General features: G+C 41.2%; 1 protein-coding gene across 1 annotated transcript in view; it reads right to left on the bottom strand.

Moving 5' to 3' along the window:
- PTPRJ (protein tyrosine phosphatase receptor type J) overlaps positions 1 to 16,243 on the bottom strand; it is a 57,475-nt gene extending 41,232 nt beyond the window's left edge. Inside the window, 2 exon segments of the mRNA XM_068400044.1 lie at positions 15,737 to 15,956; positions 16,200 to 16,243. Of these exon segments, the coding sequence (XP_068256145.1) occupies positions 15,737 to 15,956; positions 16,200 to 16,243 (264 nt within the window).
- Between the last annotated feature and the right edge of the window lie 628 nt (positions 16,244 to 16,871).

The following is a 16,871-nucleotide window of genomic DNA, read 5'->3' as shown; positions in this document are numbered from 1 at the left end:
GGGGACAGCTTTAAAATCAGGGATATGTTTATACAAAACATTTAAAGATTAAAGTATCCTATAAGAAGCAAGGAGGTAGGGTTTTGTAGGTGCCAAAAAAAAGGTTTTGCACTGTATGTACTTCAAACAACCATGTTTCATTATGGACTGCGAGAACATGAAGTTACCTACTTTCATTCAAACACTGCTACTCTGGAGACAGGAATCCAACACCAGCAGAGACAATACAAGCACAGAAGAAATCAAACACAAAAGAATTACCTTTTTACTGACAGAAGTCAGTCATTAAGCCCAGGGGTAATCCTGCACTAAAGTCACAAGTACTACGATAAAAGCCAGTAATGAAATAGGAAAGTCTCCGGTAATATCTTCCATGTTTTTGACTCAACATCTACCACTGAATATTTCCTAGACAATTTCTCAAAAACTGAAGTTAGATGATACGACTTATCAGAATTTAACCTTCATATTTAAATGAAAAAAAATTAATTGCACTTGTGGTGTTGTTAACTCTCACTCAAAGCATTTATATTGCAGGTTTATCAGAACTGTCTCATCTGAGTAACGTCCTTTGTACCCTATATTCAAACTACCCACACTGGAGACTGTAGAGTGAAACAACTGAAGAAGGGGAGAGTATTTGATTCTTTCTATTCTTCATCCTGATTTAACTAGAATTTCATCCCAAAAGATATTGCCAGTTTTCCTAATATCTCTTACCCCATTTCAACATATGCTGTATGAAGATCCCCCCCATCCCCAAACATTAAGGCAGTAACATTTTAAGCTCTTACATTGTTCTTTCACATACCTCTCCCATGTCATATGAACACTTCATGTACCTATCAAGTCTTAGCACCTATAATATGCAACCTATGAGGTTTCTTTCATTAATTTCATTAGTATAAATTTTATTGCAATTCCATCAACAGAACACAGAGTGTATTTACAGCTACTATCAGAAAAGCTGGGTGTAAATGGTGGCTCAGTCACCCCAAAAACATGGTGCCTGCACAGCTATGCAACCCAAAATAGACCTAAACATCATCTTCCAACTGAGCTGATCTTCTGCAGAAACAACCTTTCCAATAAAGCACCAGAGCTTCCTCCTTTATTTCAAACACTGAACAGACGCCTGAGAGCCAGAACAGCTTTGAATAAGGATGAGTTTAAAATGACTAATCGTTTCCTCTATTATTATAGAGAGTTTATGTTGCCTCTTGGATATCTTGTTTGTGTTACCATGTGAACTAGTTCCTTCTACTGCAGTACCACCGCGTATGGTGCAAAGCTCTCTTTTTAAAGCTATAGGCTTGAAAGGAAATAAAAAACCACAACAGAACAAAAGCCCTTGCTTGTCTGAGGGAGTCAAGTTTGCTTATCGGCTGAACTGGATCCACACTGCTCACAACAAGCCTGAAGACAATGAAGAAACAGGTCTAGCAGCAGATGTTAATATTGCTGTTTCTGGATGGAACTTTTTTCTTCCCCTTGCTGAATCAATTATTCATTAAAAAAACACAGTTTCAGGGAAGACTAAACTATTTATGAATTTGGGCTTAACTTACAGAAGGGTTCACTCGAGGACAACCCCCTCTGACTTGCATTGAAACCAACACAGGAGATCAAAATGAACTATTTCGATCACGACAAAAACGCTCAGATGCTGGGTGCAGGGAATAAAAGCCAAGGCAACAAAGGGCCACATTCAGCCATAATACGTTGAAAGTAGCTCCCAATAGCCAAATGGTTACAGCACTCAGCTGGCATGCAGTAGATTCAGGTTGAAATCTCCCCGCTGCCTGGCCAACAAACTAATCCTTCTTTATTCAGACGGGAGCACTGAGCTGGCTGCAGGGCCACCCGCTCGCTGGCCCACGGAGGCGATGGGAAAGTGCAGAGTGGGGCCACAGCTCCCTCTCCAACAGCCATCAGCGTGGCTTAGACCTGTCCTCCACCGTGTGCTCAGTTACCCTTAATTACCGCTGAGCAATAAACATATTCCCGCTGCTAGGGAGATCTGAGGTCAAGCCCCAAAGAAAAATGGCTTCAACAAAAGACACGTGGTGATGCGCTGCTGGGGAAAAACACGGGCTGCCCTCCTCTCCCACTGCCTTCCCCCCAACTCCTTCCCTTGTGGCTCTTGGTTTTAAAAACGCAAACCACACAGGCAAGAAGCCCAAGCTAAACCACTCAAACATGAGGTCACGCCAAACAGTCAAATTAACTTGAAACTAGCCCAACTGGGGTTTTCTGCGTTTCTCTAAGACTTCTCCCTCTCCCCACCCACCCCCCTCCCCCAAATACTTTGTTGAATTGCCACAATTTTTCCCCCCTTGAAATTTTTCTCTTTTTTTTTTTTTGGGGGGGGGGGGGGGGGAGTTGTTTTCCCATATCTATGCCACCAAATGCAAAAATAAAGGAAGATATAGATATTTGTTTTTAATTTTTACGTTATACAAAACAAATCTGGCCACTGCAGAATTGGGTGCACTTAGGAGAGGGCAAGTCTGGGACACATTCACATTTTATAAGCACCTAGAGGCCAACAGCCCTGAGAGCAGAAAATACTGTAAAAACAAACAAAAAAAAAGTTAAAAAGAAGCACAGGGGAAAGGCATTTGTTTGCGTGCCAGGGTGGGGAGGCAGCAGAGTACAAACGACAGGCATAAATTGCTCTTTTCCCCTTCAGTTTAGCTTTCTGCGTAATCCCACTGAATAGCAGTAATTTGGGGAACAGCGTTAAGCTCCTCTACCAGAGGCCACTCAGTACATTCCCCTCATTAAAAAGCGGAGCACAATGGTAAGAACGTTATTCATTATTTCCTATTACTTAGGGTGGGACTAAATGCTACTCAACAAGCCTGTATATCAGATCGAGACATCTATAATACGTTGACTGAAATTAATATCCTGGGGAGGGAGGGGTCTCAACCATTTAATGCCAGTTTTGTTTATAGGCAAAACCAGTAAGTTAGACCCAAAAGTCATCTAATTAATCAAAGTTATGGGCAGGACAATGCTATGAAGCGACAGCAGCGAGATCATGATGCAATACTCTGACTAACACCAGTAAAGGCGAGTCAATGTATGCCCAGCAAAGCAGGATTCTCCAGTCTGGGGTATTTTGACAATCTGTGTTCTAATACATGCTCTAATTGCAGCATTCCCAGCCCTCAGAATTAGGCCCAAACAGCTCCTTTTATTATGTTATCTTCACTGGTGGAAAAAATACTGTGTTGCAGGTGTAGTTTCTTACCTAGAAAGTGGCCATTCATACACAAAACTACTCTTTCAGTACCCACACAGCTTTCACGAGGCATTATACCCAATTACGTAGAGCTGAGATGCTGTTAGTGATTACTCAAGAGACTGGATGTTTTCAGCTCTATGGCTTCAGACACCAACTTGCAATCAGCTGAAAAGACTGCCCCATTTACCCAAGCTTGCCCATCTAGTGCATCTTTATGATCGATCTGCAAATTTACAACCCCTGATGACAATGAAAAGTAAATAGATAAATATAAAAAAGGGGCCATGCGCTAAGGCTGAGCTGAGTTTTGCATTTCTCCCACAGGACAGCTTCTGTGAACTGTTTTTCCCACCCACTGCTCTGACACCTGGCCAAGCTGGCAGGACCCCCAGCTGCATTTCCCAGTCCCGAGCGGGTGCATCAGCAGCCGCTTTGCACAAGAGACCAGGCAGAAGCAGAGGAAAGTCTCCACCCTGCGGCACAGCTTTTTCAATCACCAGTCAGCGTCAAGACTTCTAAAAACAAGATTGAGACAATGAAAGATCTCAGTGATATGATGGAAGCCAAAATTGCCCGGGTTTTTTTTGTGTGTGTGTGCACACAAATGAATCAAAAGTTCCTGTCTGATAATGTCTTCCAGCGCACAGCTTCCAGCCAGTGGCACATGCCAGGCTGGGGTGGAGAGCTGCAGGCATTCACAGCTCTAACTGGAAGGACACTCAGTACTTGTCAGGATCAGAATCTTAGTTCCCAACTTCCACTCTAGTAACAGCTACTGCAGAAAAAGTTGGGGAAAAAAATTTATATATATATATATATATATGTTCATTACTTATGTATAAGAAAAGTTTGTATGGTTCAATAAAAATAATCAGTATTTTTCTGCTGTTGATTCTGGATTAATGTTCTGCCCAAGCAGCAAACCTCTGCTTTTTGCAGGCACTAGGATCTCTCATTCCTCCATACACAAAAAAAGAGCTGCTTTAAAATAATAGGGGAAGAAAAAATGATGACTTTTAGCATTTTTTCCCACAGTTGTTCCCCCCTGCAACTAGCAAGAGCAAGGCTCTAAATATATAAATAGCCTGGCAAGTGTGTAGTATAAACCATACCCCATCTCAGGGCCACTGTCTTAAAGAAAACTATTAATATTAAAAAACCCAGGGATGTGATGAATGCGATAAGGCTTGCACTTGACATATTTCTGTATTTACTTTTGAAGGACACCAAGTACCTCTCATGAAAATGCTGTACCAGGTACTTTGTCCCACCCCCATTTTATTTTTCAATTTATTTATTTATTTTATTTTTCATTTCAGAGACTTTTCAGCAGCTCTGCCAGCCCCACTGTTGTTTGGCTCCTCCTGAAGCCACGACAGCTTTTAATCAACAACAGTGGCTAACAGGACATACACCCTGGGGTTTGGGGGAGGAAGGGTTCCTCCCCCAAAAACCCATACAGAGTTTCAGGATGTTAAGGCAGGAAGAAGCACAGAGCACATCTTTTTGCATGACCAAGGTCCCATCCCACCACAGAGGTGTTCACTCCAGCCCAAGACGGGTGTGGCTGCCCCAGCCTCCAGCTTGCTCGAGATTTCCAGAACAATTGTGCCAGCAGGAGCCACAGACTCCCCTCGTGCAAGTGGACACTTGACACCCAAAAGGCACCATATTTCCAAATAAAAAAGAAAGCAAATTTCCAGGCAACGCACACTATTTCTGTGGAGCTCACTGTTATTACAGTTATAGGAAGTTGACGAGAAGTAAGATCTCAGGAAGCTGAGAAGAGGAACCAGAGCTTCGTGGGACTAACAAGAATCAGAAGAGTTGCAATAAAATTGCTAGAAAAGAAAAAAAAAAAAATCCCTTAAGGGCAGGATTAAACCTTCCACTTCAGTTATAAAGACAATCTCTACGTTCAGGGGAGATGAGGAACTAATATGGCATTTCTCTCCATAGCTGAACTTTGAGTTCCTTTGTTCTGCCAGAGCTGGATATTACCTTGCACTGGTGCTGTTCCCCCCTTGCTGCACAGTATAAGTGATGGGTGAACACCAGCCTCCGTGCCCCCCATAAAAGCAGTCAGCATTTTGCTGTGCGTTGAGCGAACAACAGGAAAATGGAACAGGACTCCCCAAGAAGCCAAGACTTCGCTAGCTCTGCCGAAGCTGGCAACGACAACCTCGGTCTGTGCTGTTCTGTGTCTGCTGAAAGCCTTTGAAGCAAGTTCTTTGAAGTTGGCCAGAAGCGGCTCTGAACTGGAGAGAACGACAAGCTGGGTGGCTGGGGGGCTTTGATTCCCACACAGTCGAGTCCAAGTCAAGCTTCGATTCAGCAGATAAATGTGCACTTTTTTAAAAGTCACTGTTCCTTTTACAGGTAAAAGGAGACTTAAATCCTCACTTACACTCAACAAGATGACCAGTGGGCTGAACTGCAAGTTTCAACAAGTGTAATGAGATATGGAAGCGTACACTCAGTTCAGTCTCTCTCACTACTGCAAGTATCATCCCTTGAAAAAACACATCTATGTAGGACCGGACTAGGCACCAAAACCATTCACTGTACATATTTCTGCAGAAATGATTGAAAATTCCTCCAAAACTTCCTGCAGCATTTCTGCTACAGGGAGAAAAGCAGCACTTAATGCGGGTCTGATTTTCCCAGGGACAATAAGAGTGAGAGCCATTTAAAGGTGACCTTTTCTGGAATCTGTCTGCAAAGGACGTCTCTGATCCTCATTTTCCGTATGTAACCCAGTATCACACAGCCTGTGGTTTTAAGGGTTACAGCTTTGGAGAGCAGAAATAAGAAGTCTGGCTTAAAGTAACAGCCCGCCTGAAAACAACCCGGATCCACTGTGCCCTGAATATACATTATCCCTCTGATCAAAGGGCAAAGGAATACGATAATAAAAAAAAACAGCTGAAAGTATTACACATTAGAAACATTTCATCCTCCCTACGATGGCCGAGACTCAGGGGAATGGAGGCAGTAACTGCAGTGCTGAACACACGCAGGCAGTTTTTTAGCAAACTGATGGGAATTAGTGAAGTTTCTGTTGCACTAAGTAAGGAATCAGGCACAGCAGGCTGCCAGGCTTTGGCCAATAGAATTATGAAAGTGTTAGATATGTTTTGATGCTTTAAAAAAAAAAAAAAAGTTAAAATGAAACCAGTTGCATGTAGAAGACTGCACCAGGAACAAAGTGCCTGAAATTCTGGGACACTGGGTTTAGTCATACGCAAGCATTGGTTCTTCTTTTCCTTTCCCAAAAGCTGTATATTTTTCCATACAACTCATTTCCCTCATAATTTAGGGTTTATTGTAGAAGTGTTTTCCATTCAGTCCCTGACCAGCTATACATAACAATCAAGAGGACAGATCAAGATTTTCTCTCACTGTTACAGTTCTCTTGCTGTGTTTTATAACCATTACTCACAGGCCCTTTTACAAGACAGTATTTTTAATAATTACGGTAAGGAAAAGGAACCTGTCAACACTATTTCCTCCTTATTTGCTCTGCTAATTTTGTGGCTTTCCGCAACAGTCTAAATCAAATAATTCTCAATTTTGAAATCTAAAAAAGCTTTGTTTTTTTCCCCCCCTCTTTAAAGTCTGCCATTTAACACATTAAGCTTTAGAGTACACATACTACTCGAAACACAACATCAGAGCACACAAAACAGCAAAGTCTTATACTAGGACAACATTCCCCTCTGATAAAAACGACGGTGTATTTATTGTACAGCCCCAAGTGTAAAGTTCTTGTAAGGCTGCTACAAACAGTGCAACAGGTTTCCACCTTATTGTGTCTTGGTGATTTGTACATTAAGTTTGCAGGGCTTGCAAGACAAGTTGCCAGTGTTACTCTATTCAACCTCACTGGGTTTTTGTTTTGTTTTGTAATTAATTACTTAAGATCTGCAATCTGAAATCACTTAACAGTTCCACCGAGCTGCTTTTAGGAACTCTTCTCTACTTGCCTACAGAAGCATGACTTGCAAGAAATTACATGAAGAAATATTACAGTTATATTGCAGGAAGAACAGATTACTCAAAATAAGCACAGCAACAGGAGTTAAATAAAAATATATTTAACTGGCCTACTGACCACAGCCAGATACTGAAGCCTTGGAGATCTTCATGCAAAGTAACTTCAGTTAACATCACATTAAAACCACCTAGTACTATTTTAACAGCTTTCAGTTTCAACAGTGTTTAACCAGATAAAGCATAGATCTTAGCACTAAGGTCTCTAAGACAGCCTCCAGACATAAGAATTCGTTTTCCTTAAGGACACCATAACACATGAATGAAAAGACTTTGAACTAGACCCTGAGCTAAGCCCTCTCAAGTCGTTTGCTCTATGCTTGTGTACTTAGCATGTCATCAACACAATGAGCCAATAAATCGCTGCCCCTTCCTTCCATGCTTTGTTTTTAAAGGCTTCATTGTATTTGATTTCAGTTTATTTAAGCAAGATTTCTATCGCTGCTGGTACAGAAACAGGCAAATCTTGTTATCTTTGCAAATATTAAAAAAGCCTCTGAAAATACATCTATGTATATTAATTGCTCTGACCTTACAACTTAACAACTTAAAACTTGTTTGTTCACTCCAATCAGCAACCACAAATCAATAAGCCTTTACACCTTGACAAGTTATGGAAATTAATGACATCAGGAGGAGCACTTTTTACTTTGTCAGTTTTTTCCTGACAATCTCCAAGATCCGCGATAAACCCAGGCAAAACATCAGGTGTAAAACTATTACTGAGCTTGAAGCGCTTTCCTGAACATGCATGGGAAAACCTGCACACTGAAGAGAAAAAACTTCACGCTAATGAAGAAGTTGAAGGCTAATCACTGCACGTTGTGGGGACTCCCTGCAACCCTGCAGGCACCGTATTTGAAGAACGGATCTGACAGTAGCTCCCAAACATTTTTTGGGATCAGCTGCTCAGGTTCTGATGCATACATGAGGGTCAGCAAGAACTACTTTGACAGACTTCCTCGTATTGCATATGCTTTCTGAATCACCCCAGACATTCAAAATCAAGACATGTGACTTATTTTCCCAACCAACTGCTTACAAGGATTATTGCTTTCATGGGTCATTAGACACAGTTCCTGACTTTTTTCATTGTTTCTGCTGCAGAGTGGGGATTGTAGTTCAACACTTCCAAAATAATTTTAAATTTAAGAAGAGCAATGACAGCGGAGGGGAAAAAAAAAAGGCTGGGGGGTGGGAAACACCAGTAGTTTTAGCACAAGAATCCAAGCCATCTCTTTCTTCCCAAAGTGCTGTAAGGCAACACAAACGAGGAGGAGTTGAGTTTGATAAGGAAAGAGCTGCAGCAGAGCTGGGAACTGTGTTTGCTGTTTGCTTCCCTGGTTTTGGGTAAACATCCAAATGTTTGTATGACTAACTGATCGTCATCATTAGATTTGTGTGTAAACTTCCCTATATCAAAACATTTCGTCTGCATCCACTTAGAGAAGTTTTTGCTGCTTTTTTAAAATTTTCTTTCATAAGCACAAAAGAAGTGGGGCACAGATTACTTTTATTCTCTGATTACTTTTTCTCAGGTGGAAACTCATAATTAAAATATGGTCAACAATACCTCAGATGAAAATAGGTAATCTACATCCAACTACATATAAAAAGCCTTGCTTATATCATGAACAACTGTATATGGTACTTCTCTGCGTCAGCTCAGTACTAATCCTTTGGCTGGGCACTTAGAGTGGGAAGAGATGGCAAGTGGCAATGGGAGAAAAGAACTTCTGTTCAGCTTTGGTCTTCCCACTCCAATGTGTGATTATTATTTTGGTGCTTTTTAAAGGACAAAGTCTGCATTTTGAGGTCTGCTCTGTGTGAATGGACCAAGCACCTCTCTCTGTAGGAGACTACGGGACAAGAAGCAAGCTTGCCTCCCATTCCTGATGACACGTAACACTCCCTCTGCATAACACCATCATCGCAGACAGCCTGGTGCTCCATCAGCCAGGTCCAAATTCCTGCCTACCCACATGGTGCCCCTTGCCAACCTCTGCTCTGCTCCCTTGCCACTCTGTTTCACATGCAGGATGTGAGCACCCTGAGAAGTGGCGAGTTTCACTGTGGAAGTCTGAAATGTTACCAAGCCCAGCTGCCAACCCAGCCTCTGCCAGGCAAGGCAGGTAATATCTTAAATTACCAGGGCAAATTTTGTCAAAGGACGTTTCAAATCCCTAGAAGAATCCCTTCTGCCTGGCCCCTCTGACCAATGCAGCCCAACCGCCAGTCCCAGCTCAGGAGCCACCTGCAACAACATCCTGGGAGAGGAAACCACACCACAAAAAGGGCCCCAGGTTCACCTCACCTAACATCCCTCCTTAACCATCTCCCACCAAACCAAGACCCAAAAGCCAAGATGGGTTTTTCCTACTACTTTTGTTCGAAAAGTTACTAGCGTCACGTTGCAAATCGATGCTGTTCCCACAAAGAAAAATTAAAGGGTACAAAAATCCCATTGAATAAAGTTTACAATATTTCTATCCATTTTCACAGAGCCCTTGTTCACAGATACAGATAAACACAAAAGAAAGGTGGAGTGGACCCATATGGACGTAACATTTACAAGTGAAAACATCTGGCAACAGTAGCTTAAGACTGTCAGAGCTGGCCAGAGGACTTCAGCCTGCTTCATAGCTTTTACTATGGTCTCCTAACTAGAAATAATTCCTTGCCAGCAGGACTACAAGAAGTCTAAAAATCACCTTTTTCGTTAAAGTGTGTAATAAATGTCTCAGACAACACAAATATTAAGCCTCAAAAGAAACAAAATGTGTTTGGGGAAACAGATAAGAGCCTTTAGGTAAAATAAACAACAAAGAAACAAAAATTAATTCCCTAATGTAAACTGGAGGAGGAAGAAAAAGATTTTGCCAGTAGATTCCCATGTTCTGACCTCTGCGTGAACTCTAAGTAACCAGTCTGCAATTTCTAACAGCAACAAGAACAGAAAGTGCATAGGAAGAGACTGAAGGATCCCAGTCCTTCGAACTTCTGCTAAGCAGTCAAGGCACAAGTCAACTGAAGAAAAACACACACTGCACACAGTTGCAACACTTTGTTACAAATCACCAAAATACTTCACTGCAAGTATTACAGGTGGAGTAATGCAAGTCACAGACCTTTACATGCCTTAGAGCCCATGGCCTGATTCCTTCTGCAAAGGTTTCTGCACAAAATCTATGCTTTGGGGTTTAGCCAAATTATCAGTTCAAGTCAAAACCCAGTTTGATTTAAAAGTACCAAGTACTGGAGTATCTATCACATCCCCATGTTAATGATTCCACAGCTTAATTAGTTTAGCATAATCACCTGTGTCTACCCCAAAAGAAAATGTGTTGAGACAAATATTCAAACTATTTTAGTGTACTTGAATGTGTGGATTTTTTCCAGCTCCTGCTGAGACAAATAACAAAGCCCATCTGCACCCACTGAATGTATTAGAAAAATTACACGGGACCTTTGGCAAAGTAGGTGTTTTGCCCTCACATAGTGTTAACAAGCAATAACTTTACTCAAGTTAGTGGGGACGAGTTGGTGTTAAAAGTGGAATATATTGGAATAAGTTAAAAGTTAAGACTACAATGTCTAGATTACATTACATGTTTTTATTAAAAAGGTTATTTGTAAACAATTAAGAAATTAACCTTTCCCACTAATCTCATGTTCAACAAGGCACCAACACCTACTAATACTTGCTTTCTCAGTATCACATGGCTAGTAGCATTCAGCTCTCTAGAAAAAGCTTGTTAAGTTCATTTTGTTTTGGCTTATAGGAAACACTTGCTTCTGCTACCGAGGTGTGCAACATTGCCACCATGTTATTTCTATTTTTCTCCAAAAACCAGATGCAGAAATTCTTTTCAAAAGGAAAATTGATTTTTAGGCTTGAAAGAGCTTCTAGTCTTTGCAGCTGTAAAGAAAAATTTGAAGTCTGAAACAAACTCATTGACCATCAGCATATTGCCATTACCATCACGCTGGGCTTTGATATGCTCTGTTGAAATGGTTCAGTCATTTAGCTCTGAAATTGGCATTTGATTCTAGGTTTACAGAGACGGATGATATGACACTGCTAAGAAACTAAAATATTACAAATATAACTATTATTACTACTACTGTTACAGAATGTGGCTGACCCTACCCAACTTTGGTTGCTGCTGAGAGGGGCAAGCCATGCCTCCTCTCATGCTGCCCTTACTAAGGCATGGTCACTCACCTGACTGCACAGTGAATTTGTTTAAGGAGCTAATTTGGCAGAGAACTTCTCTCCAGAATAACGGGAATAGCTTTCTGCTAGTTTAGCTATCTCACCCAGCCCAACATGGGGTCAGACACGGGCCAGCAGAGTGAAAGGGAGCAGCTCATGTCACTGGATGACAGCAGGGAAGTAGATGGCCATGAGATTGGCTCAGCTGTTTCGTAAAGCCTCACCCTCTTGTGAACATAAAGGAAAAGATCTAGAGCTTATCCGTCTCAATGGCAAGTGAGGCAGGAAAACGTTCACCTTTCGCCAGCAACAGACATTTCACAGAGGTGACAAATACTTCAATGAGGTAAAGGAAGTAAACAGAATAATTTGCCTATCTTTCTGTCTGGTGAAAGCTCTACTGGTTGCCTACAAAATGAAGGCACATTCTTTACTGACCAGGAACCTCAAAAGCATCACTTCTACAATCCACTCATTCCCTACCTGCCTGCCTTTTCTTCCTTCTACCTACGTGACCCAGCTGAAGGCCACGAGAGGGACAAGTGACTTCTTTAAAAGTCACACAGATCAAGGTCCTTTTGCCTAACAGTGTATGTTTCTGGACATGAGCACAGGCTTTTAGAAAGGCTGTTTTCAAAAGCACTCATTATTCCAGGTATGCTAGTTTATTGTTATCGTTACAGAGATGAACAAGGCACTTGCGAAGGGACTATTCTCACAGAGCAGGAAGAAATCCTCTTTCAGCCAGCACCAACAGTGAAACGAATGAAGCACTTGGGAACCACATGATGTAAAATATTTCATTAGATAACCTGCACTACTCCTTAGTAGAACTTAGTACAGTTTTTATTCACAACAGAAAAGGTACCATATGTGTTCTTCAAGTAATTGCTATAAATACAACACTAATTAACTGCTATGAAATACTTGTTTTTAAATAAACTGTCCTCCTTCCTCTGCATAATAATATTAGAAGAGAAGACAAATACAGCAGCTTGAAATAGCAGAACTTGAAGGAAGCAGGAGCAAAATTTAGCCCCCTTTGTTTTGCCTCTTCATGCAAATTGCATATATCGGCACTTCAGTAACACCTAGAAACAGCAACCGGGGCACCAATCTGCTGAGAACTGTGCTCACATCTGGCAAAAAAAGCCAGCTCCTGCCCATTGTCCTTCCAACCTAACTACAGTAATACAGTAGGGTCTTTCAGGTAGCTGGCATTTGCAAAGTATTTTCCCCTTTGCTGCAGAGGAAACATTAATTCTATTTCCCACAATGCATTTTTGAAAGATGAGCCTACAGCATTAGCCAGACATAAAAACTTCATGGTCCAGTAAAGGCTCAGCAAGGAATTTGCCTTTTGTGGCACACATGGAGGGTCCAAAATGTGGGAATGACAAAGTGAGATAATTTACCTGTCCCTGTTTTAGAAGTCACTTCCAAACTGCTGCTTCTTTAGTAAGGAGGCTCAAGAAAGTTGCTAAGATTCAACGGACCAAGCTTAAGAATTAAAGAAAAGCCAGCTTTGCAAAAAGAGAAAATTAAGTCATATGCAGAAATGCAAATCTAGCAGCACCAAAAAAATCTCATTTCCTTTGGCACAGAAACGGAATAGGCAAGTGAAATGTCAGAAGAGCTAAGTGGTCACAGGCTGTAATTCCACTTCCCATCACCAACAACCAAAAGACGTAAGGATTCACTTCACCAGACAACCAGACCTTCAGTCTCCCATTAGAAAGGGAGGAAACTTCACCCAGGGCAGGTGGTGATGCTGAAAATAAAATATAAATTCTAGAAGGAAGGACACAGTAAATGACTAAAGCCCTTCTGAAACAAGTGGGGGAGTCAGAAAAAGAGCGCAGGAGAAATAACGACCCTGGAGCTCTTCACAGCTTTGTGAGCCACTTTATGAAACGGTAATTGAACTGCATACAGCCAGTCAAAAATGCGCAACATGCTTTCTTAATTGAGATACTGAGAATATTTTTCCCTATCGTTTCAATAAAATCAATGAAAAAATACAAAGAAGTCATACAAGAAAAACAGAAGCTGCCTAAAAGTCACGATGTTCAAAACGAATGCAATGGCAGACCCAGTATTAAGTGTGCTTCTTGCATTAATAGAACCTTATTATGTATAATCAAGGAATATATTCAAGCAACGCAAAATGCCACATATGCATTTAAAGATTAGACAGAAAGCTCAGTGCAAAACAGTACACTACCTTGTACACTGAGCCCTTCTGATGAGCAGTAGAAGAAAAGCAGAATTTCTCTTGCTGTACATACCAAACAAATCATACTACTGTAATCTTTTTTCCCAGCATATTCTTAAGTTGTCTCTATTGATAGAGGGAAAATACAAGTTACTCCTCCATTCACTGAACTCAGCATAAACAGAATTTTAGCTTAAAAGTTGCACTACTAATTAGATTTTTTTTCCCCTCATTTTAACCAGATAAGGATATTTTCAGGTACTGTGTTTATTCCTGATAATCTACAAAGACTTTTGGGTTTACAGACATATCTTACTGTTTCCTACAGTACTTTTTCCTTCCCTGTTTTGTGCCTGACACATGCAACATGACTGAATACACAGAGCAAACGTGACACTGACTTGGCCAAGGTGCTGCCAAAAGCTCCAGGAGAAGGATGTAGGTGTTTTGGCGTTGTTCTTGGTTTTTAAAGAACTTCCAGTAATCATCATGTTAGGGGTCACAGCCGTAGAAAAGTATAATAAAAAAATAAAATCAGAAGAGCTGCCGCTTGATGACTTTACGATGTCTGCTGGATTAGGTGCTAGAGGAATTTAGGCTAAGTTACTGCTTAAACTTTCCCCAAAAGAACTCCCAACAGACTACACCAAGTGACAATTTTTAACCCCCAGAAGCTGGAACTGTTCCAAGATGGATCCAAAACTTCTGTGAAAACATGAAGATGGGTTATAACAGTCACCGATACCTTCATTTCTTTTTCTATATACACACTTGTACTAAACTAACCTCTTGAGACCAGGGTGGAAAACTGAAGTGAAAAAGTGAAATAGAGAACTTCTGAGTGTATATTCATATATCCAAAAGGAAGGAAAGTTTACTAAACATTCACAAGCAACACTGAAATACTGAAAGCTATAGCACATACCCCAAGCTGAATGACACAGTAAGAGCTGAGTATGCCTTACTCTGCAGTTTAGGTTTTTCTTCATAAAGATTTGTAAGGAAAACGTGTATCTTAATATTTAAGATTTCCTTAATATTTAAGGAAAACTAAGGAGCAGATTTAGCCAGCTCTACAATTGCAGAGCTTGGTGACACATGCACACATGCAGCTCTGGTGACATAAAGGAGAAGGAGAGGTAAGAGTCACTAGCCCCACGGTTAGCACAGGTGAGGGGACAGAAAAGGACAAGGCAGTGCATAGAATTGTGATTTCAGCTGAGTGGCTTCTCACTGTCATTTACACCAGGGTTGTCTGCCATGAGGTCAGCTGGGCTGACCTTGGAAATAGTGTTAGGTGACACATGGAGAGGCTGCAGAATCAGGAAAAGAATGAAGCACACAAAACAAAGCCTCCAAATTCAGAATAATCGTATTTCTGTATGTTTGGTATGTTGAGAGCTTCTCTGTGGCTCACGAGGCGTGTACTCATTGCAATCCCTGGTTATGAATTCATATTAGAGAGTACTGCATGACAGGTGCTACTTTCAAGGACTAAGGGGGGGGCAGTTGGTTACTTGGGAGAAAGTGCTGGGGGCTGTTGAGAAATTACTTTGTTTAATGACTAATACCCCCTCCCCATCTCCTCCACAATGAAGAAAAGCAAACACTGAGTAAGGTTACTGTCTTCCAATTCACCTGTGCTTCTTCCAGTTACTCATTAACTTTCACACATATTAACCAAACAGTAAAAGAGAGACAGAAACTGGGTTGCTTCCCCCTCCCCACCAAGAAGCAAATGAAGCAAAAGGTAGGTTTAGAAGAACCAGAATTGCTCAGGAGAGACACATCCTTCCATGGGCAACAGCAGCATAGCCCAACCATAGCTGAAAACTCCATGATGGATCCTTACTATCACCATGGGGCCACAGAGACAGCAAACACACAGTTCCTGAGTCAAAGTTTTATCTGAAAATTCCCATTCTGTAAGGCAGCCAGATAGAACACATCAAGTGATGCCCTGAAAAAATAAAACTTCAAAAAATCAGGTATTGCTGACCATCCATTCTAACTTCACGGCCGAAGTTCCTGCCACATCTGCTTGAGAAGCTGGATGACAAAAAAAAAAAACAACCCAAACAAAAAACTCAGCACACACCACAAAACACCAGTTAGCTGTAATTTCAAGCACCTGACCTATAAAAGTATTCTTGTCTGTTTGGAATGCAACCCACTACAGCCAAAGCAAGACCTCAAAAGCAGGTTTAAGGGAGGCTATGCTAATGCACAGACTGACATTAGATAGATTTTTGACTTCAGCAGCTCTCAGGATTTCGGTTTTGCCCTAGGCAGTACATTAGGCTTTAGTGACAGCTCAGGGGAGATTCTGTGAGCAGTCCCACAGGTAAGAAGCCAGCTAACGGAGAAGAGCAGCATTGTGATGAGCTCCTGACATCAGGGAGCAAAGGAGTAGGTGCTCCTCCTCTACAAGGACCCCAAGCTGGTGCAGGGTCAGCACCCACCTGAGAAAGATGCCAGCATCACCACCGACCAACACCACCGGCATTCCTACAACTGCAATCAAGCAAAATCACAGCAGATGCTAGAGGATTTCTCCCATAAAAGGGCTTTCTTTCCATTAGCAATGAAAGATGAACAAAACTAAGATCACGAAGTACAAACCCTCCCTGTTGTGACTCCTAAAATGATGCACAGTCTACAAAAGACAAACTAAAATGGACACAGAAATGGACCTTTCACTCCCCTTAATTCAATCCTCTCCTTTAAGTCAGTGCACTGTTATTACCCCAGCAATGAGACTGTAACAGTAAAGTTTTTCAGCTTGATGGTAAAATCATGTAGTGTCCATCCATCTCCAATAATAGCAATATTGAGACAATGAACTCTATTGAGGCATTTAATAAGGCAGATAGTCATTTGCATAGTACATTTTCTGTGACTCTCTGTAATACAACATCTCAAAGACTTGATTCAGTCTATTCTCCTTTCCCACAGACATTTTAAAAAAAGGATTCTTTTACTAGAAAAAGAAACAATGACCCTTCCCATAATAGGGGAAAGCAAAAGATAGGATTTTCCTGCTTATGATGGGTGCACACTTTTTTCTGTGTATTTTTGTTTGGTTGGCCTTGCCTTTTTTTTTTTTTTTTTTTTAAACTCTGTGTTTTTCATTT

This window comes from Nyctibius grandis, chromosome 4 (genome assembly GCF_013368605.1).
Source record: "Nyctibius grandis isolate bNycGra1 chromosome 4, bNycGra1.pri, whole genome shotgun sequence".
In the NCBI taxonomy this organism is placed as follows: domain Eukaryota; kingdom Metazoa; phylum Chordata; class Aves; order Nyctibiiformes; family Nyctibiidae; genus Nyctibius; species Nyctibius grandis.
Note: the sequence above shows the minus strand (reverse complement) of the source record. Positions and strands in the feature narration are given on the sequence as shown.